The 24,121-nt window shown below is 36.3% G+C and overlaps 1 protein-coding gene across 10 annotated transcripts in view; it reads right to left on the bottom strand.

Moving 5' to 3' along the window:
- KIAA1328 (KIAA1328 ortholog) overlaps window positions 1-24,121 on the bottom strand; it is a 362,834-nt gene that overhangs the window by 220,735 nt on the left and 117,978 nt on the right. For all 10 annotated transcript variants that reach the window (XM_047827396.1, XM_047827398.1, XM_047827400.1 and 7 more), the window contains one exon: window positions 9,021-9,148. In XM_047827396.1, coding sequence (XP_047683352.1) covers window positions 9,021-9,148 — 128 coding nt within the window. The remainder of the gene's footprint in view (window positions 1-9,020; window positions 9,149-24,121) is intronic.

The following is a 24,121-nucleotide window of genomic DNA, read 5'->3' as shown; positions in this document are numbered from 1 at the left end:
CTCACATAATTAGCATTTCTAGGATTCATTATTTTATATAAATCTATATTTCTATCTAATATTATTTCTTGTGGTTTGAAAGACTTCTTTTAACATTTCATGTAATGCAGGTTTGTGGATGAAGAATTTTTTTGAGCTTTCATTGTCCAAAAAGTCTTTATTTCACCTTCAGTTTTGAAAGATACTTTTTGTTCAGTATAGAATTCTAATGACAATTTTTTTTTTCTTTCAGTAATTTCAAGATTTCATTCCACTGTCTTCTGGTTTGTATTATTTGACCAAAAACAAACAAACAAACAAACAAACAAACAAACAAAAACTGCTTTCATTTTCATCTTTCTCTTTATGTGCCATGTTTGTTTTTCCTCTTACTGCTTTTAAGAATTTTTCTTTATCACTGGTTTGGTTTTAAGTAATTTGATTATGATGTGACTTCATAGAGTCTTCTCCATCTATTTTGTGCTTTTAATTGACTGATCCTCTTAGATCTGTGGGTTTATAGTTTTCATAATACTGGAAAAATTGGGGGTCATTGTTTGTTCAAATATTTCTTTTCTACTCTGCCCCTCTCCCAGAGCCCATTTGGGAACTCAATTACACATATATTTGGCTGTCTGAAGTTCTACAGCTAACTTAGCCTCTGTTCCTTTTCTTTCAGTCTCTTCTTCTTGTTCTTCTTGTTCTCGTTCTTGTTGTTGTTGTTGTTGTTGTTGTTGTTGTTGTTGTTCTTCTTCTTCTTCTTCTTCTTCTTCTTCTTCTTCTTCTTCTTCTTCTATCTCTGTTTAATTGTCAGTAGTTTCCATTACTGTGTCCTTATTTTACTAATCTTTTCCTCTGCAATGTTAAATTCCCTGTTAATGCCTTCCCGTTTATTTTTCATTGCAGTTAGTCTCTACAAGTCTGATTTAAGACTTTAACAATATGTATTGCTTCTAGTTAACAAGCTCATGTTTCCTTAACTTCTTGAAAATATGTGTTGCAATACAGTGAAAATAACCTTAGGGTTGTTGTCTGTTAATTGTATAATCTGTGTCATTTCTGGGTTGGTTTTCATGGATTTTGTCTCACCTGGGGTTATACTTTCCCCCGTTATAGGGCCGGTAATTGTTGTTGTTGTTTTTTCAGTAATTTTTGACTGGAGGTTAAGCATTGTGAATTTTAACTTTTTGGTTGCTGGATATTTCGGTATTTATTCTTGAGTGATAAATACGCTTTATGCTTTATTTTCTGTGCAGTTAACTTGGAAATATGTCCTGCCAAATATTGTTTTTCAGCTTTTTTTAGGGAAAACCACAGCATCCTTTAGTCTAGGGCTACTTTTGCCCTCTACTGAGAAAACACCCTCCTGAGTACTGATGTCATTTTGGCTGGTAGAAACAATATCAATTCACAGCCTTATGCAGTAAGTTCCAAGGATTTTTCCTCTTTTGATGGTTCTTTTTCCCGACACATTAAGTTTTCTCATACTTATGCATTAATCATTATTTGGAGATGCCAAGCTGGTCTCATAAACTGTTCTCATGACCTGTTTATGTGCCTTTCCTCTTACTGAGTTTTATTCTTTCAACAAGCATGTTGTACCTCTATTTTTCTTTTTATATTATAATATTCTCAAAGGGCTCATCCATGTATGCCCTATCCACTCTATCACATAGCCTTGTTATTTTCTGAAATTTTAATTTCCTTTTCCTTGTTAAATTGTCTTTTGAGATTATATGATGCATGAGGGCAGGATCTATACCCAGAACACTCAAAACAGTAAGCACATAGGCATTCAATAGACATCTGCCAAATCAATAATTCCACCTTTACCTATCTGTTCCACTTATTTTTTTTTTGATATGAGAAAGTTAATCTTTACACATTGACATGAGTCTTAACATTTCAATCAGATAATGAATGTTATTACTATAATGACAAGATTAACCAATCAAATAATGTACTAAGGCTCAAAATCACGTTAATTTGAAAGAAGCAGAAAACAGGTTAGCAAGGGTTCAACTAAAAAGTTAACAAGGGAAGAAATAACTTAATGTTCACTGAATAATAAAAAACTATAAAAATCAGGCAGCAGGGTGTTTGAAATATAGCTTAGTTAACAGGCACGTGCAGGAAGATAAGTTATGCGAAGGTCTGAGTCCATAAATAGGACAGCCAAATACTATACTTTTTGAAGTATTATCTGTTTACCTGGAGGGTGTGTCAAATATCTTTGTCAGTAACATTTGATATATAAATGTCAGTATTCCCATCCAAAATGGGGGAAAGGGTATTTAGGATTTCTTCCAGCTGGTACCTTGGTCATTTGAACAAAAGCCTAGCTCTGGCAGAGTGCAGATAGATAGTAGACTGATTATCAGTGTAGTAATAAAATGTGACCCAGTTGCCTCTCTCCTGCACTTAGATGTCGTATCTGAACATGTTGATGCTAACTCTGCAAAATCAAGTACTTCTATTCTGCAGTCAATGGAACTGGTTGCAGATCAAGACTTTCTGTTCCATGAGTAAAAATTCATTCAAACTTGGGCTGAGACAATCTATGTTTAATTGTAGTCAAACCACAAACAAAATTTAACCATCTTAACCATTTCTAAGGGTACAACACACTAGTGTTTATCATATACATTGTTGTAAAACAGAACTCTGGAACCTTTTCATGTTGGAAAAGTAAAACTCCGTATCCATTGAAAACTAACTCCCCTTCTCCCCACCTCACCCCCCAGCGCATCCATTATTCTACTTTCTGTTTACAATAGTTTGATTTTTTTATTTTAAAGTTTATTTTTGAAAGAGAGACAGAGAGAGAGAGGGATTCCCAAGCAGGCTCCACACTGAGCGTGGAACCCAATGCAAAGCTTGATTCCACGAACCACAAGATTATGACCTGAACCAAAACCAAGAGTTGGACACTTAACCGACTGAGCCACTCAGGCACCCCAAGAATTTGCCTATTTTAAACACTTCATATAAGTGGAATCATGTAGTAATGAGACAATCTGTTTAGTATTAGATTCTCTTTCCTATTACATGCCCTATGACAGCTAGCACAGTCTTAGAGCCACTTGAAAGAAATTAAATAGACTTCTGAGATGTAGGACTGAGAAATAATGTCAAAAAGTCAGATACAAAGTAAAAATTGACTCCAAAAAGATTGATCATAAACCTAAGTTGTTCAACATATTTTGACCATGTATCCCAATCATATCTAATATAGAGAACATACAAGGTTTAACATTTTTAATAGTACATTATCAGTTTAAATACTTTTGAGATTTAATTTTGAATCTATAACCTACCAGTAGAAAGCCTATTTATTCAAGTTAATAGCCAAGTATTAATGTCTAGATTGCACTGAAAAATAGACTTTCTGGTTTGAAACTAATTGTGTAATATCCAAGTATGTGAAAGACTGTATACTCAGTACCAATTATAAAGCAATTTGATTTGAAAAAATTAACACAATAGTAAATATATGTCTTTCATGTTGATTTGGTTTTCAGTGTTTAAGAGACTTATAGTATATCACCAAGTAATTATTTATTATTATTCAATTTAGCCTGATTTGAAGATCTGATTTAGGTATGCAGGACTTTCAATGGAGTATATAAAGACTGATCTCTCCTCTCAAAATGGTAGGAAATGGTCTATAATAATTTGTATAGTTGTCTGAATAAATAATAAAAAGACCATAATAAATAATGGGCAAAACATACTGAAAAGTAAAATATTGTTCACAGTGGCACCAAAATTCAATAGGCACAGTCATCTTAGGATTCAAAATTCATGCACAGTAGGCCATATGCAGTCAACAAAGTTTGCCTGGACTTGAGACCTTCATTATCATTATGATTCATACCATTGGACCACACTTTAATATTAATTCCCCTCGAAGAGAGATTCTTTGCAACATATAATAATAGAAATTTATGAAGTTCACCTACCTGTCAAGGGTAGCATTTCTTATATTTTTCCTTGGCTATTAAAAGTATATATTTTATTGATGAGCATTATTTCTTGACTTAAGGTTACTACTGTTAAGGTGGATTTGGGAAGCAGCTCTAGAAGCACACTGAATTTACCAGCAAGACACCCAGACATTTTGAAATGGTCTTAATATGGCTCTGAAAAGCACAGCTCTAGGTACTATTCTAGGATCTCTTGATTCTGTAGTCACTTGAATCTCAGAATATCTGCTAGATTTTTTCTTTCTTGTTAAGGATTTATGCACCATAAAAATAATACTTTTATCCTCATTTAAAGACAATACTTCTACTTACTATTCATTACATAAGACTAAATGATATATTGTGCCAGTGTTCAAAAGTTCAGGTGCGTAAAATATGCATAAAAAACACTGCACCTAAAGAAACAAACAAACAAAAAAATGCCTGAAAATAATCACAGAACAGGAAGTAGTTCTATGCCCTATGCACAACAAGGGCATGATGGAACAAGTCATCATGGACAAAATGGAAAAGTTATAAAAGGCCTTTTACCAGATCAGATCAGCAGAGATTCATTAATATCTATTGCCCTTGGCTGAAAAGTAATGATGAGTTTATCCATTTTATCGAAAGGGGGAAATCTCAAAAAGATACCAAATCTTCCTTTTTATATCTTTTTGACAAAAAAAGGAGAGGTAAAAAAAAAAATAGTAAGGTAGGCTTGCATACCAACACTTTTGAATGACAGTGGGAGAAGCTACTCAAAATGCTGCCTAGGCTTTCTCTTACTTTAAAGAATACTTTAGAAATACTGCTATGTAACACTTCAAAAATGGTAGAGCCTGTCAAACATTCAATTGTGGTAAGAAAAGCTATATTCTAAAATGTACATTGGTCAAAACTATGGTTACCAGATCCTTCCACATCCAAGACCAAGGTTATATTGTGGGTAAGTATTATTTCTTAAGATAGGGAAATGGAATAACGGACACACATCAGTGAAATATCTTAATCTCAACAGAGCAAGTGAAAAACATTTCTAGAATCCATAATGAATCCAGGCTGAATGAATTAGAAAATTCATCTTTGAGGCACAGCAAGAAAGAGAATGAGGGAAAAACAAGGGAAAAAGTCACCTTGTAAATGGAGTAATCTCTTTTCAAGGAAATGGTAGAAATCAATGAAGAAAATCACAAGCTAGGGCATTCTTCTGAGAACTGTGGATTTAATAAAACTATAAGCAAAACCTATAATATGCAACCTGAGCCAGATGGCAAACAATGAAAGAAGAAACAGAATAAGTCTCTTAAAGTCAAGTAAATGCCTCATGCAAAATGAACTTCTTCCATCTCCATCACAAAATCTGGAGATTAGTTAAATAAAAAAAAAAACCCTTATTTTCAGAACAAATAAAATTTAATGTTTCCCTGATATTGTGGCTGTTCACAGTAAAAGCAAATAAAGAGTTTCCTACCATTTCTAGTATATTAGTGCTCTGATATTAAAAAAACGAATGTCAGGGGCACCTGGGTGGCTCAGTGGGTTAAGTGTCTGACTTCGGCTCAGGTCAGGATCTCACAGTTCGTGAGTTCAAGCCCTGTGTTGGGCTCTGTGCTGACAGCTTGGAGCCTGGAGCCTGCTTCAGATTCTGTGTCTCCCTCTCTCTCTCTCTTCTTCTCCCCCACCCCCAGCACTCTCTCTCAAAAATAAATAAACATTAGAAAACAAACAAACAAACAAACAAGATTTAATCATGGAAACAGGGGCATCTAAAGGGAATTTTCAACATTTTTTTTTTTTTAGGTATCTCAAGTTTTTCTTGTCTTTCTTCAAGAAACTATGGATTCAGACTAGTTAGGTTCACACCTTGATTTGCCAACTTGTCACCTGCCTGACCTGGTAAGTCATCATTCTCTTCTCTGAATGAGTCTGAGCTTCTTCCTCTGTAAAGTAGGGCTCATTTCACTGGTTTATTATAAGGGCTACATGATTTACTATGTGTTCCGAGCTGAGAACTGGCACCCAATATGTACCATATAGGTATTTGTTAAATAAAAATTAAATGTTAAACCAAATGCTGTGATAGGTTCTGAATATATAAAGACCAATCCAATAGGATGCCTGTTTTTTTTTAAAAAGCCTGATGAAGGAGAAGGGTAACTAAACAATGATTACAAAAGAACAAGAAAGGTGCTGTGATAAAGATGAGCAAAGCCTATTTGTGAGCACATCAAGGGGACATTTAACTTTACCACATCTTCATTCAGGCTCAGAGTCATCACAATGACGCCCTTCCTGACAGAAAATAAAACTGTTGACCAAAGCTACCCAATTCCCATGAGAGGGAATGACAAGGTGTTTACCTTCGTTCAGGTAAGAGAAGCCTATCACAAAGAACAAAGCAGATACCATAAGAAGCAAGATGATAATCTCTACTCAGCATCCAAAAAGAAACTTACTTCCTCTCCAAAGTCAAATGGCAGAGCCTATAAGTGGCCTCAATTTCATTTTCGTTGCATATAAGACATAATGACTTAACTACCAGGCACTTCCAGAAAACATGGTTTTAAAATTTTCTCATGAGTAAGACTAAATGAAAAGTCAAAATTTCTCTTTTTAGGATGCTCTCTGTAAATACTTGGCCAACATCTTCATTCTAGTGTTAGTGATTTTTTCAGTTTTGTTCCTCAAAGTTAAGGTTAGAGAGTCGGTGTTAATTATGATGGGTCTCTAGTGAAACCTCCAAGAATCACTAGCATAAATGTAAAACACTAGAACAGTAATACCTAAGAAAGTTTTATTTTCCCCCAATTTCAGAAGTAGATAAAAAGAGTGAGCCCTCCCTATCTAGAAGTCTTTAGAGCCCCATGCATGTCTTTAGAGCCCTCTAGTGACTATTTCTTCACTCTCAGTCTATTTCCTCAAGGTCCTAAGACCTTAAACTCAGTCTATTTCCTTAAGGTCCTAAGACTCTAAACTGTCAATTAAAAAACCTTCCCTCCCCTCTAATACGCCTGCCAAATAGGTTGCCCTTCACTTTTGTGGCCCCTGACACTATGCCATGCAGCAGGAAGGAGTGGAAATACAAAAGCAAAGGTCAGAAATCTGATACTTTATGCTACAATTTTCTCTAGCCCACCCAAAAACAATAGACAAGGACCACCTTTAAAACTGCCTTCCCTGGATGCCTGGGTGGCTCAGTGGGTTGAGCAGGCAGAGTGTGAGACTCTTGATTTAGGCTTTGGTCCTGATCCCAGGGTTCTGGGATCACCCATCCTGCCAGCTCCACACCGTGAGTGGAGCCTGCTTATGATTCTTTCTCTCTTTCTCTCTCTCTCTCTCTCTCTGTGTCTCTCTCTGTCTCTCTCTCTGTCTCTCTCTCTCTTCCTCTGCCCCTCTCCCCTGCCCGCTAAGAAACAAACAAACAAACAAAAAATCCTGTCTGCCCTGTTTTCCAAGTGTCAGGGAAAATCCAGATAGGATTTTCCAGATAGGATCCAGATATCAAGATTAGCTGCCACTTTCCTCTGCCTCATTTTACACTGTAGGTTTTTTAGAAAACAGAACAAAAGAAAATATTTCAAATTAGAATACAAATAAACCATTCATACTTTGGCCATTTCCTTTTTTTTTAAGTTTATTTATCTGTTTTTAGTAATCTCTAGGCCCAATGTGGGGTTCAAACTCACAATCCCAAGATCAATGCTCTACTGACTGAGCCAGCCGAGCAAGGCCATTTCTTATAAATGTTGTGACTTCAAAAAAAAGGATATGCCGAAAGTCTGAGCTACACAACATTCCAGCAAGTTATTACTATTATATTATTTTAACCTTTCCATATGTCTAAACTTAAGTTCATAACTGAAATTTTCTTGACCCCAATTTTTTTTGTATATATATTTTATCATCCAGTTAGCCAGCATACAGTGTATATGGTGTGCTCTTGGCTTCGGGAGTAGATTCCCATGATTCATTGCTTACATACAACACCCAGTGCTCATCCCAACAAGTGCCCTCCTCAATGCCCATCATCCATTTTCCCTGCCCCTCTGCCTCCCACCCCATCAATCCTCAGTTTGTTCTCTGTATTTAAGAGTCTCTTATGGTTTGCCTCCCTCTCTGTAAGTATTTTTATTTGTTTGTTTTTGTTCTTTTCATTCCTTTCCCCTCCATGATTGCATCCACATTGTTGCAAATTCTTGGTCCAGTTCCGAACCTATCTGAGATCACTGTCTCTAGGCTGACCAGCAATGATGTTCCTTAAAAGAGTTGTAAGAAACCATTTATAGGATCTGATAGTATTCAAAGGGGAAAGTAACATGTTAGCACATTACCCAGGCTTTAATACTTAATAGCAATGGCCTGGACCCTACTGCAGTTTTTTCTGCGATGTTTCAGTGTGTAAGATTTATTGTCCTCTTCACTTGAAGGTTTAAACTCAGTTGGATATGAAAAGACAACGAGTATCACTGGCGAGAGGCTGAGAGCTTGTTTCACATCACAACTGGTAGGGTTCTGAAAAGTCATTTAATTGCACAATATACACCATTTGAGGATATGTATATATGTATATATAGATGTTTATATGTAAAGTCTCATCTATATTTATGTGATTTATACATATACACAAATATGAAATCATGCAAAATATTTCAATTTTCTACAATTTAAGATTTTATGAGTCACCAAGTCACTTCTATTATTCTAAAAACGTAAACATGAGTTAGGAAAGGCTCATTAGTGTTTTCTGTAAGGACAATGCGTAACAGCCCACCTGATCTTCATTAAGCAACAGAGCAATGGGGTTTTCTTTACTATTCCTGCTGTACTTTCATATAACTAGGAGCTTCTCACTGACCCACAGCCTGCTTCAAGTAATCATTCCTGACCTCTGGGCCCCAGGAACAGGAGGTGAAAAAACAAAAAAGAAGTAAAGGACACTAACTCAATCCCATGCTATATTTGCATGTTTTAAGACAACGGTATATACTGGGACTCGATACAATAAAGGCAAATGACTTATGACATCTTGCTGATCCATTCAAGACAAGAAAAGGTAAGAATAAAGCTGCTTACCTGTGGTTCCTGCATTCCAGCAGCACCAAGTTCTGAGAGGGACATGGTGAGCTTCTCCTGCTGTTCTGATAGGTATTTCTGATAGAGACTGAGAAGTTCTTGGCATTCTCTATATTGTAGCTGAAGAGGTGAGATTGCAAATTAAGGGAAAAAAACGAATAAACTGATTCAAACTGCATCTATCAGTGCTGCTTTTCAGATTCCAGTAAACAAAACAGAGCCAAAAATGCAACCATATTTGGTGAGAGTGCAAGTAGACCAACACAGTACATATACCCACCAAAAAAAAAAAAAAAAAAAAAAAAAAAGAAAACAATAATTCACAAAGAGAGTAGCAATGGTCATCCCATTTGAGGAGAAATTTCTCTCTCAAATCTTTAAATTTGAATGAAAAAAAAAAAACATGCAAAAGAAGGAAGTTAGACTCCTATCTCACCCCATACACAAAAACTAACTGGATATGGATCATTGATCTAAATGTAAGAGCTAAAATGGTAAAACTCACAAAAGTAAATCTTTATGACCTTGGATTAGGGAATGGTCACCTGAAAGCACAGAAAACACAGAATAAATAAATAAATTGGACTTAAATTTTTGAAAAAGCATACACACAGAACAACTTTTGCTTCAAAGGAAACTATTAGGAAATTAAAAAAACAACCTCCAGGTTGACAGAAAATATTTGCAAATCATACAGATGATAAGGGACTGGTATTCAGAATACATAAAGACCTTGTATGATTCAACAGTAAGGAAATATCTAACCTAGTTAAACATGAGCAATGAACTTGAATAGACATTTCTCAAAAGAAAATATACGTATGTCCAAGCAGCACAAGAAAATATGCTCAACATCATTAAACATTTGGAAAATGAAGATCAAGACCACAATATGAGATGCCACTTTGCATCTACAAGGATGGCTATAATGAAAAAGACTAACAATGAAAAGCTTTGATAAAAATATAGAAAAATTACAACGCTCCTATATAGCCAAGGGGAATGTGACACGACACTGTTGCTTTGGAAATAATAATATTTTGTGCTCCCAAAAGTTAGACATTGAGCATATTCAGTGCTCCCAAAAGTTAGACATTGAGTTACAAGACTCAGCAATTCCATTCTTAGCAATAATCCCAAGAGAATAAAAAATATATGTCCACACAAAAACTCATACATGAATATTCAGAGTAACATTCTTCATAACAGTGAAAAAGTAAAAACAACCCAAATGTCACCAAGTGATAAATGGATAAACTAAATGTGGTATATCTATACACAGTATACTACTCAGCCATAAAAAGAAATAAAGTATTGCTATATGCTATAATATGGATGAGCCTTGAATACATTATGCTCACAAAACCAGACACAAACGGCCACACGTATGATTTTTATATAACGCCGCTGTGGTGTTTTTTTTTGTTAATTATTTTAAATACCTATTCTAATGAACTAGGGGAAAGAATACTCAGTTCTAAGTACATGGGATCACAAATAAAAGTTACATTCATCCATGTTCACTTCCTGTCCTCCAATTTTCTGAAAAATTACTTCAGATCCATACAGAGAGAAAGTACATTATTAGTGTGTTTCAGCAGCTGGGGGAGGGAAATAGGGAACAAGTGCTAGTGGGTATCATTTCAGCAGGGGGGTGGGGAGTGGGTAGGTAATGAACATGATCTGGAATTAGATAGTTGTGCTTGTATAGCTTTGGGAATATTCTCACAACCACTGAATCGCACCCTTCAAATGGGTAAATTTTATTGTATGTGAGTTATATCTCAATAAAACTGCTACAAAAAATGCAGAGTAGAAGTGATAACACTTCTAATTACCGCCTAATTTAGGAAGAAAGTTCTAACCATATCAAACATAAAGGAATTATATTAGATTTTTGTCTTGTTTTTCTATAATGTCAGTTAAGTCAATGTTTCATTAATAAAACGGTCATCAGGAAATTTTCTGCCCATATACTTCTCTACATTTTTCACAGTCCAAAATGGAGAACATAGCAATCTAACCAGGGGTACCCTCTCCCACAGCTCCTCGAACTTGCAAAGTGCTCAAGACGAAAACCCTAAAGTGGAAAAGTCACCTAACTGCACAGATCAGGTGTATGGGAGACAGCTCTATCCAAGAGAGAGTTCTATTCCTTCTCATTTCCTCCCTAGGCCCACATTTCTCTCAGATCATTTCCGAATCTCCCCCGTCACTTAATTATGTATGCTGTTGGTATAAAAATTACTGTCCAATAAGATTATCCTATATAAATACTTTTACAACTGGTCATCATGATTAAGGGTGGGAATAGTATTTCGTAAATGTCAAAAATGGTGACTGGTTTCAGTATTCCTTAACATTTTCATAACCTAATCATTGCCTCAGGGCAGGTTCCTGCTCTAATAACTTTTGCCAATCATGACTGCATAAATAACCAATTGCTTCGTTATTCTCATTATTAACCTTTAACAAAAAGAAAGGAGCCACAGATGGTTTATAGAAGGGGAACGGTTCATAATAAAAGGATAGGTTACTAAGCTTAAAGAATACATTAATTAGAAGAGCTTATTGAATCCTCGGTATCTTAAAAACAGTAACGATAGAATGAAGTGTTCTAAATAAGCTAATATCATTTCAAAGTCACTATATGTCAGACCAGGCTGGTTTTTACATTGCCATGCTTTTTGGCAGTAAGCTTCAAAAGGCGAGAATGATGTGTGGTGGTCCCAAGAGTCCCTGCCAGCTATGACGTATATAAAAAGAATGTTTGATACTGGTTGTTACCATAGGCAGTAATGTTTACAGTAGGTGGACGTATTAGCCTGGATGCAGAATATGAATTGTACTCTGGAGAAAGCCAGCACAATTATACAGCCTAAGAGGTAAATGTCAGCATTTGAAGACAAATTATACGCAAATTCATTTAAACACACGCTATTCGGCAGAATATAAAAACAGGCAGTCCTATCTTTATCAATTTTTTATATCTGTCTTGATTCATCAGATTTTGCAATGCTCCCCTTTTCCTGGAAAATCCAAAATGTATGTCCAGGAAACACAGTAATTTTCCTTCCTCCCTAACACAATGAGACTTCAACCCTCCATCTGGAGAGAGAGATTTATGTAAGGAAAATGTGGGTAAAATGCTTTCTTCACTGATCTGGGGGAGGGAGTACAGTGAGGGAAAAAAAAGACACATTTAACTCAATCCTGGCCAAATGACAGAAAAGAATGCAACAGATGTACAAAATCCAATCTAAGGGAAGGTGTACATCCAACCATGACAGGAATCTAACACACAGGTAATCTGTCCAACCACCATTCAAGAACTGAAAGGAACGGCAGTCGTCACAACCTCATTAAAGAAAGAAATCTTCATAACATAAATAAGTATAAAGTAATATCACGCAAGATCATATTAAAACCTAAACATTAATTAGCCAAAATGGCTGTGGAAAATGGTCATTTTGCAAAGCTTAAAGCCTTAACTTCAAAATGCATTAATTCAGAAAAATAAAAGTAAAGGTCAAAGCAGAATGAATAGGGATATAGGGAGAAAGAAAAAAAAAAAATCATGTGAGTCTCCTGACCAGAGACAGGATATATTGTTAGTATGCTGCCAAAGTAGAAAGTGATCGCCTTGAGCTGGAAGATTTCATCTGACATAGCAAAGACTACCCTCTTACCCCATCTCACCCTTGCCTTGGATATTTGGGATACTGGGATCTGGTACTTAGTAATCCTGATTTAATACAGAACTCAGTGAAGGAAGGTCTCTATGGGAGGAGAAAAGGGAGAATCATTAAACTAAAAAAAAAAAAATTCTCTATTTTTTGAACAAAGACTCCTTGGAAAAATGGCTGATTCCCATTCTGGCATATGGAAAGTACAAAGTAAGCTATGCTCTAATGCAAAAAAGTGTGCAAAGAGAAGTAGATGGGCGGGGGGGGGGGGGTTGCCAAATGAATAAAAGCAACCCTGAAGGAGACTCTCAGTCAAATTTAGGACAATTTGAGCACTGGAAGGAGTGACTGTAATAGCAAATTGAGTAAATATTTACCAGTTCATGGTGATACTTCAAAACGACAAAAAAGAGTGAAAGGGGAACAAAAAGTAAAGCCCATCTTTATAGAAGAATCCTAGCTAACTATTTAGAAGGAATGGCCAAATTTTTTAAATTGCCATTTTATAACCCCCAATGAAATAACAAATCCAGGCAAGAATCATCAATGGAGACTGAAACCAGTAAGTGAAAGATTAATAAATAAGATATGCATAAAGTGTCAAGATTAGTTACTTAGAGCAAAGAAGAAAATGTACCTTTAAATGGTAAAACCTGGTAGTCATTTCCCAAAGTGAATTTAAGATCACTAACAGTGAAAAGAAAAACCCAGTAATTATATACCCCCTAATGTATAAAGTAGGCAACTTACCTATGAGATATTCTTGCCAAATGCTTTACTTGCATTTAATAAAACATGTAAACCTAACTCCCATTTCACAGAAATTACAGTAAAAGAACAAGCTAAATTACAGCACAAAGAAACAAATCAGACAGTGTGGGAGATTTTGCAAAGCACTTGGCCTGAACTTGTCAAAAAGTTCATGTCATGGAGGGAGAGTGGAGTCAGAGGTCTATCCTAGTTTAAGAGATTGAAGACCCAAAGAAACGCAACCCATGGACCATGATTGGACCATGATTGGACGCTTGCTCAGGGAGAAAAATAGCTATAAAAGACATTCTCGGGACAACTAGAGAAACTGGAATATTGACTCAAAAGTTGATCTTATGGAATTACTGCTAATTTTATTAAATATCATAATGTGGTTTATAAAGAGAAATGCTCTTAATCTTAGGAGATGAATGTGAAGTATTTAGGGTGACAAATGACCCTTGGCTCAAGGAAAAAAATAAGTGAATAAATGTTTATATATGTAAGAAAATACATTTATTTATATCTATAATTATATACATATATATTTATGCAAATATGTAACAAAAATAAAAGCAAATATGTGAAAGGACACAGCAAATAGAGCAAAATGTAAACTATGAAATCTAGGTAGCATATATATGGTGGTTCTTTGCTTTATTCTATCAACTTTTCTATATATTTGAAAATTGCCATAATAAATAGTTGCAAAAACTTGTTTTTGGTTGTATTTTCTTGTGTCTTCTTTCTACTATTAGCTAGTCTCTTCTTGTCTTCCTACTTCCACCATAAATTATCTGGGGATAAGCAGAACTGGTAGCATTAGGTCAGACTCCCGAGAGCTCTAACTATGTGTATCCGTGGTCATTAAATCAGATGATAAACTGTTAGTATGATCTGATGATACACCAACAGAAACCCATCCCTTGAACCAAAGATAGGCATATGAAAGGTAGCAAAAGATCACTTTTTAAAAGCCTGTCGAGTTTTCTTCCAGTCATGTAATGAAGGCAGTAACGTAGAGTGATTAGCGCGCAGGCTTAGGTGTCACCCAACATTCTTGGCTGAAATCTTAATTCTGGTATTCAGTAATAATGTGCCTCTGGATGAGTAACTTCTCTGACATCCTCATCTGGAGATGATGATTCCTACCTCACCTTACAGGGCAACTATGACTATAAAATAAGCTAATAAATGAAAAGCGCTTAGCATAGTGCAGCACACAGAGCATACATTCAATAGATTTTCTGAAAAGAGATCAAGGGCACAAGAGATAAAAAGTGCTGGCAAGGATGTAGAGAAAAGGGAATCCTGGTACACTGCTGATGGGAATGTAAATTGGTACAGCCACTATGAAAAACAGTATGGAAGTTCCTAAAAAATCTAAAACTAGACTACTATATGGTTTAGCAATCCTATTTCTGGGTACATATCTGAAGGAAATGAAATCACTATCATGAAGGGATATGTACACCCCTATGTTCATTGCAGCATTATTTACAACAGCCAAGACATGGAAGCAACCTAAGTGTCTGTCAAAAGATGGGAGTTAAAAATGTAACACACACAAACACACACAGGAATATTATTTAGCTTTAAAAAAGAAAAGAATCTTCCCATTGGCAACAGTATGGATGAACCTTAAGGGCACTCTGCTAAGTGAAAAAAATCAGACTGAGAAAGATAAATACTATATTCTCTTAATTATATGTGGGGTCTACAAAGCTGAACTCATAAAAACAGAGGGTAGATTGGTGGTTGCTAATGGCTAAGGGTTTGGGGAAATGATGGTGGTGGTCAAAGGATATAAACTTCCAGTTTTAAGATGAATAAATTCTGGGGAACCCTAAGGGACAGCATGGTAGCAATAGTTAACGATAGGTACATATTGTATGCTTGAAAGTTACTATAAGAATAGATCTTAAATGTTCATACACACACACACACACACACACACACACACACACACACACACAGGGAGGTAATGGATGTGCAAACTAACATTATGGTGTAATCGCTCTGCAATATACACGTATATGAAATCATCACGTTGTACACCTTAAACTTACAGTGTTATATGTCAAATATATATGATATCAAGGGGCTTAGAGAAAGAGATTTAAATAAATAAGAATACCATGTTCTAGGAGAGGCATTTAAACATAGGATACAGTGGAGTTTTTTTTTTTTTTAAGTGGGGGTAAGTGTTCACTTTAACAACACTGAAGAGGGACAGTCAGGAAAGACTCCAGAGCAGCTGTGACCCCAGAAATGAATTTTGGAAAAGGAGTATACTGATGCACTGGATAGGCAGGATGGGGGAGGTCCGTCAGCTGAAAGATCATCAGGAGCAAAGGCATGGAGAATGAAACTGATATGCACCCTAATGGAACTGCAAGTGGTACAGCACGGATGGGAAAGTGGTCATAGGTAGGGAGGTGTGACGAGGTGGTAGGGGCAAACAGGGGCCAGATCAGGAATGTTACACTAAGTTGCTGGACCTTATTTCTTTTTAAAAAAATTTTAAATGTTTATTTATTTATTTTTGAGAGAGAGAGAGAGAGAGAGAGAGAGAGAGAGAGCAAGAACGGGGGAGGAGCAGGGAGAGAGGGAGAGAGAGAGAATCCTAAGCAGGAGCCTGACATGGGCTCAATCCCAGGAACAGTGAGATCATGACTTGAACTGAGACCAAGAGTCAAATGCTTAACCAACTGAGTCACCCAGGTGCCCCAGACTTTATTTCCGTACAACTCACTGACGGATGTCTTAAAATCAATTTGTGTTTTATAAAGATACCTTTGGTAGGCATATGAAGGATGGATTGGGAAGCTTAAGACCAGAATCAAAACAACTGATTAGAAAATTGCTACAATAGTCTAAATGAGAGACACAAGGGGTCTGAATTGAACAATCGTGGAAATTAGGGGGACTGGGGTAGGGAGGAAGATTAAGACACTGTCAGCTTATGAACTGGAAGACAAGATGTATGACCAGATGCACAGTTGCCTTTACCAGGACACAGAGTGCACAGTAAAGAAAAGGTTTAGGGGAAGGGAAAGCACACTTTAGACACACTGAGTGGGGATGCTTGGGGAGCGTTCACTCAAGATGGCTAATACACGACACTTGGATCCTGGGCCTGGAATTCAGAAAAGAGGTCTCAGTAGAAATAGAGAATTTGGGAGTTAATCACTTTATATGTGGTGACTGAACACAAGAGTGTGTAACATTGTCCAGGGAATGTGTAGCTTCATTCATTCATTTGTTCATTCTTTCACCCATTCAATAAAAAGCTCCACAGAGCAGGAATATTCATGTTGTGTTTATTGCCAAATTCCTTAGCCTACATAATAGGTACTCAACAAATATTTACTGAATAAACACAATTTACTGAGTACATTAGCATTTGAGACTGTGCCAGACGCTAGACATACAGTGATGAACAACAGCAACACTGTCTCCTGCAGGGAGCTTATCATCCAGCAAGGCAGGCAGGTAATCAAGCACATACAATAACGAATGATGGAAATAATGGCAAGAACATTGTGTCGGGCTCTGCTAGCATGCCCTAAGGAAACAAGTGACTGAGGAACAAGGGAGAGCCACTTGGAGAAAGATATTTTCAAACTGAGAGAAGAGGGCCTATGTAACAATAACACAGAAAGGGCAGGCAAAGGAAGAGGAATCAATAATCAATCAAAGGAAGAAGAATCAATACAGTTGACTGTACCCGAAGCAGCAGAGACCATGCCAGTTAAAGACAGAGGGCTGAGAAGGCTACTGGTGACCCTTGCCAGAACACAAGTTTGACACTGCTTGGTTATTCACCATTTCTCCCACTGTTTTGGTGGATGACAGTTATGTTATTTTTCCACATCAAAGAGAGAAGCTTCTGGATAATAAGAGATGTTTTACTCAGGGTCACTTTGAGATAAAAACAAGTGACCGTGAGGCTCCAACTCTGATGCCATCCATTAGTCACAAGACTCCCAAGGAAATATGGGAACTCAAAGATGCTCACTAGAGCAGGTACGCCCTTCACTCTGAACACCGACACAGTGCATAATGTATACATATAAAGATAGCACATACCGTGTATCGTACTTAGAATGTTTTGCCTATCCTTATACCTACAAAAATCCTGTTTATCCTTTCAAATTTGCCCTTATGCCATTTCTTCCTCCATCTTTGAATTCCTAAGCAGAGTTAAGCACCTTTATTATAGTAAGTAGCATACTGCTAAAATTATTTTGTATCACTATCACCTGAAGTGGGCTATGTGTTCCTGGAAATAATAGTATATTAATCTGGCTATCTCTCTAGTACACAGCAGGCACTTCAAAAATGTTAGAGAAATGAATAAAAGAATAAAAGTAAAGGAGTGTCTACTGAATTTCGGGTTAGCTTTGGATTGGCAATTGAAACAAACTATAGATAGACCATATATTGTTTAAATTAGTCAAGAGGATAGCTAAAAATACTGATTCATTAAAATTTTAAATTGTTCTAACTTCATAATATTTTCCCACCTTGAATCAAATGGCTTTTGACCATGTCATATTTCTCACAATCATTTCCTACCCCTCCCCCCTTCAAAAAACAGTACACATACATTGTCAGAGATAAACAGAGGTCCAAATTATATAACTAGTTTGGTACCCAATGATAATATATACAATTAAAAATGGATTGTTGGTAAAAGAAAAAGTGATACCAAGACGAATTGATTAGCAGAGCTAGACAAGAACTTCACATGACAATAACTTTACACCCTTATATTAAGTTGTGATCTGTGCTGGAGTACAACCTACTGATACAAGTCTGAAATTTTCCCTTTAATTATTTTATGGCAAATTCAGTGCAAGACCACAGTATTTTCCAATTTCCTGATGATACTAATCTGTTGGAGGAAAGGAACATATCTCCGAAACAAACAGGGGAAAACTCAACACTCTGGACGTTTACAAAAAAAGAGAAACGCTTCACCCAGTTTCTTCTGGATTCTACTTACTCTGTTTGAACAATGGCAACAAAAACAGGAGACATGTAAAGAGATCTAATTAGAGTAATTAACTAGCTTTTTTAGAGTTTTTGAAGCATCACAGTTTCTACCTTATTTTCTGCAGAGTTGCAAAACAGGATGGGGCACAACAGACTTGGCACTAAGACACTTGAGATTCTGTCTTTGCTCAGATCATCAGACCCTGAGATTTTCAGGAAACTAATCACACAATGGAGACCCAAGGTTTATTTCTCCAACCTTAAAGCAAGGACATGTATTCACAATTAAAAGTTCACATACAGATATCCTAAAAAACAGGCAATTAATGTGCCAGATTGACCAGAGTTTTTATTTCTTTATGATTTTCTGTTCATGTAACACTCTAATGATATACATTTACATTCATGGTAGATATTAAAGACAAGGTTGCAAAAATATTTCTTTTGAAAGCCATGCATTTTCTCTTGCTTCTAACTTGCTTAAAAATGTATTTTTGGTTTAAAGGTTCCATGTATCAGCCAGACCCAAAGGAGAAGTATTTTCACCATTTGGAAGGCTGCTTTAAATCATTCAGCCTTTCTTGAGTTACAGGAACCAGTCTAGAATCGGAGAAAAAGAAGGTTGTTATCTCACCCCTCCCCCAACCATTTATAAGGTGAACTGTGGTAACAATGATTTAACACTTGAAAATTTCCAGTTTTAGAGAGGGTATATTCCTGACAATACAGACCACTGAAAACTGCACACTAAGTTTTCTAGACTCTGAAAGGCCAATAAGTGAAGTTGTACGTATAATGCTTTGTGAAGCAGAGCTAAACATCAAGCTGGGTGGGGTCTACTAGCTCAGCCATGAGGAACAGATTAAAAACTCCTTAGAAATAACTTGTCTCATTCTGTTTCCTATCTTCAAACAGGAGAGTTTCATTCTTGTCATTAAATTAAAACCTTCCACAAACTATCAGTCTCAATATACATGATACTTCCCTTTCTTCATATTCTTCTATTTGTTTACTTGAACTATTTATGCTGCTGTGTAAGACCATTCATTTCCAAGTAGAAATGTACTCAGTTTAAGAGATCCCTTATTCTTCTCTAAACTAAGTAATCCAGTGGCATTATACTTTCCTCATACAGTTCCTCTTCTAGCTCTCCTAAGTTTTGTGTTTGTCATCTCTCACCTCTTTAGATTCCTCATTGGAGTTCTTGTATAGAGTCAGATACCAGCATTACCCAGCATGGAACTAAATGCTTCTTACCAGGAATAGGTACCTGAATTAGAGCATCTGTGCATGGCTGTACTTTGGGGCAGGGCACTTCTAAGTACTTTAAAGACATTATTGTACTTAGTTCTCCTCGAAAGGAAAGAAAAAACCATTAGATACTATTATTACTCTCATTTTACAAATAAATTTGCTGCACAGAATGGTTAACAATTTACCTAAGGTCACTCTGCCATTGAGCTGGGATTTGGAGTAAAGTCATAGAACCATTAGCTCAGTGTGTTCTAGAAAGTAATGTATATAGGAATCACCTGTAATTCTTGCTAGAAAGCAGATACTGATTAAGTAGATCTGAGGTAGGGCCCAAGATTCTGTCTACGTTTCTAATAAGCTTCCTTCAAATGATCCTGATGGCTGATCTGGGGACCCCACTCTGAGTATGCATATCTAAGTCCCCTCCCTCTTCCTTGGTATCAGTGGGAAGGAAGCCTGTTCTCCTCCTTTATACTGAGGCATATAACACATTATCAGACTCCTTTGCTTCTTCTCTTTAATCCATCTTTAGAATATGATGGGTGTTTTTCCTCTCTTTTGATCAACTGTTTTTGTTTTGGAAAGAAGTATATAGAAAATAAAATAGGAGAGTGAAATAACCCATTTTCTTCTTTAGAAGGAAGCAGTATTCTAGATTTTTAAGCACTATACCATTTCCATTGTGACTGGCTGCTGAAGTAATAACAATTAGCAAACATTACCTGTAGGGCTAGAAAATTTATACTGGGGGAAGAGTCCATGGGAAAAGTAAACAACCACATTTTTCTCTTCTACTTTCAAAAAGATATTCAGCCTCTTACCTTGTCCAAGCACACTGTTAAGCCTATGTGTGCAGTATGGTTTCTGAATTCAGTCTAATTGTTGCTACACCATTCTCTATGGCCTTGGGGGACAGCACTTTTGCCACAGTTGCATACGCTTTTCCATGAAGGATGAAAACATGACCTAGTATAATAATTCTAAGTAAAAACCAAACAATGTCCATAAAATAGTATTCATAACTAGAGTGAAAAAGGAGATTTCTTATAGAATGGAATCATATCTAACATTTTAAGGTTAAATGGGAAAAAGTAGTAGGAATATCTCATTTCTGGCCTCTTTGAAAATGACTGAGGCTACTGCTCACAAATGTAAATTATTGCTCAGAGAAAAATTAAGTAACTTCTATGTGCAGGTTTATTATCTAAACTCAGCAAATGCTGCAAAGACTGAAGGTAATAAAGCATTTTATGAACAACTTTACTTCACTGGTTCCTAATATAATTGAGCTTATGTGGACTGTTTAGCAGAATGATATTTTAAACACTGGTAAAGAACCAGATTATTTGCTTGACCCTCCATTCCAGGAATGTTACAGAGAAGTAGCTGAAAACATTCAAGGAGAAAAGTTTTACAATGTCATTAAAATCATGGAGTTAGGTTTTGACTCAACTATTTTAACACTATTGACTACTAAATAAATCAACCAAGAGGCCACATTTAAAAGAACAATCTCTGAGACCTAAGTTTTTATCTATATATGCTTAACAATAGAGAACTGGATCTATCATAAAATTTAAAAGTAATGAACAGAATAGTTAAAGCCCATGATTTCCATTATATAGTTTTTACTATATTAAGCAGTTCCACTAGGAACAGTTAGTCTCTGTCTACTAAAACAATTCACCCATGTCTGCACTGGGAGGATGGAAAATATCCTCTTCTGGACTAAGGTAAGACATCTAACTACAATAGGATGTCTTCAGAAAATTGAGTCAATGTCAGCAACCAAAAATATTCTTTTAAAGAAAAAAGTAAGTTAGTACAATGGGATTTCTGGTTCCAGATAAGATGGAATAAACATAATTTTCCCTATTCCTCTTACTAAGTACAATTAAAACTTTGGACTTTATATATAAAAAAAAACATAAGAAGACTGAAAATGGAGAGAAGATGGCAGAGGCTGGGGCCTCAGAACCTAGAGAACACAGTGATGAGTTGCCTAGTTTTGTTTTTGGTTCAAATACCTTGAACTGGGTGCTGGAGAAGTCAACAAACCAGAAATGCCAATGGACCCATATGTGTCCCCCCAAAAAAGAGGGAAAGGGATGCCTACCAAAATGGAAAACTTTTAGATAAGAACTGCTTTACTCTAGCCAAGCAGCACAGAAAACACTGCAACCCCAACCCTACCTCCATCAGCAAAAGCTAAATGAGAAGTCTGGACTTAGATGTTCCTCTACCACACACTCCCTTTCCACTGAGGTGTTATCCAAGAAGACTGAGTGAGGAGCCGGATTTTAATCCCTATCTGACAGTAATGACTTCTTCCTCCACCTCATTTATGACTTCAGTACAGGCCTCATAGGGAGCCTGGATTTCAGCTCCCAACTAGCTTTAATGAGGTGTCCCTCCCTAGTGGGGTGATGTGAAGAAGCTGAGTGGAAAGCCAAGACTTTCACAACACTACCAGCAGTAACAGCAGAGGCCATTTGGAAAGCTGGGTGGTATCAGCAGAGGTCTAGTGACGAACTTTCATCTCCACCTAAAATTAAACAGGGGAGGACTTATCTTTCCCCATGGGTATGATGTCAGAAAAGGTGTGCTAAAAGGGATGGCTTAAATAAGACTAGAACATAACACCCAAAATGTCTAGAATACAATTAAAAATCACTTGCCATACCAACAGCCAGGATAATCTCAATTTGAGTGAGAAAAGACAGTCAACAGATGCTAATACTGAAATGACACAGATGTGTGGATTTTAAAGCAGCCATCATGAGATGCTTCAATAAACAATTATAGACATGTTTGAATCAAATGAAAAAAAGTCTTATCAAAGAAACAGAAAATATGAAGAATGATCAGATGAGTTTTAGAACTGAAAAACACAATGGTCAGGATAAAAACAGACAACAACAGAATGGAGAGGACATAGAAAAGAATTAGAGAAGCTGAAGAGAGAACAATACACATTATCCAATCAGAACAAAAGAGAAAACAGACTGAAAAAGAAAAGGAACAGAGCCTCCGGGACATGTGGGACTATAACAAAAGATGCAGCATTCATGTCACTGGAATCCCAGAAAGAAAGCAGAAAGAGGTAAGAGTTGGAAAAAATATATGAAGAACTAATGCCTGAAAATTTCCCACATTTGGCAAGAGTCAAGAAGTTGAGAAAACCCTAAATGGGATAAACCCAAAGAAATCCATGCCAAGACACATCATAAACTTTTGAAAACTAAAGATGAAGAAAAACCTTGAAAGCAAGAGACAAGTGGCACTATTATTTAAAGGGAGGGAAATCGAATGATGATGTATTTTCATCACAGAACATGGGGGCCAGAAGGAAGTGGCACATTATTCAAATGCTAAAAGAACTGTCAACCCAGAATTCTATATCCAGCAAAAATATCCTTCAAAAATGCAGAAGAAATCAAGAAATTCTCAAAAGGACAACTAATGGAATGTAGATCTATTTTAAAAGAATGACAAAAGATTCTCTATAAAAGAAGGAAATGAAGGTAGGGATGCTGGAATATCAGGAAGGAAGAAAGAACATAACAAGGTACAAATATAAATAGGCTTTCCTTCTCTTAAATTTTCTAAATTATGTTTGATAGCTGAAACATAAGTTGTAACATTGTCTGATAGGGATAAAGAAGAAACTTAAAATGGAATAATTAGGGAGTAACAGCAAAAATTTTACCCATTTTTAAGTACAATCTGAAAGTATTTCTCTAAAACATGTATTTCATAATTATTTCATTAAAAAGACAGATGGCCAACATGACCTTGTTAAATATCCACAATTTCTTCACAACTCCCATCTCAATCCCTCAGGTCTGAACATTCAACAAATGTTGAATGAATGAGTGAAAGGAGTGAATGAGTGGATGCTTTCTCAGACAAATTTTTCCATCTGTGTTGCTGACTTCACTCCCTTATAGGTTATCCAGATATTGTCATAGATATTATTTTATCTTTCTCATGATTCCAACAGCTCTTGGCTCCTTCTTATAACCCTTAAACTAAATGCATCCTACAAAAAGCCCTTCTCAGAGTGCCTTGGTGGCTCAGTTGGTTGAATAATCCGACTCTCGATTGGCTCAGGTTATGATCTCATAGTCATGAGATCAAGTCCCATGTTGGGCTCTGTGCTGAGCGTGGAGTCCACTTAAGACTCTCTCTTTCTCTCTCTCTCTCAAAAAAAAAAAAAAAAAGAAAGAAAAAGAAAAGCCCACTTCAAATAATATTTTCTTCTTAAGCTGCCAACATTTCTCTCTCTTCCCCATCATTATCAACACTCTAAAAGATTTATACTTTTTGTCTCAACTTCTAACATTTCCAATTTTTTTATTTTTTTTTTTAGAGAGAGAGTGTGTGCAAGCAAGTGGGTGAGGGCAGAGA

The sequence above is a fragment of the Prionailurus viverrinus genome, chromosome D3 (assembly GCF_022837055.1).
Source record: "Prionailurus viverrinus isolate Anna chromosome D3, UM_Priviv_1.0, whole genome shotgun sequence".
Taxonomy (NCBI): Eukaryota; Metazoa; Chordata; class Mammalia; order Carnivora; family Felidae; genus Prionailurus; species Prionailurus viverrinus.
Note: the sequence above shows the minus strand (reverse complement) of the source record. Positions and strands in the feature narration are given on the sequence as shown.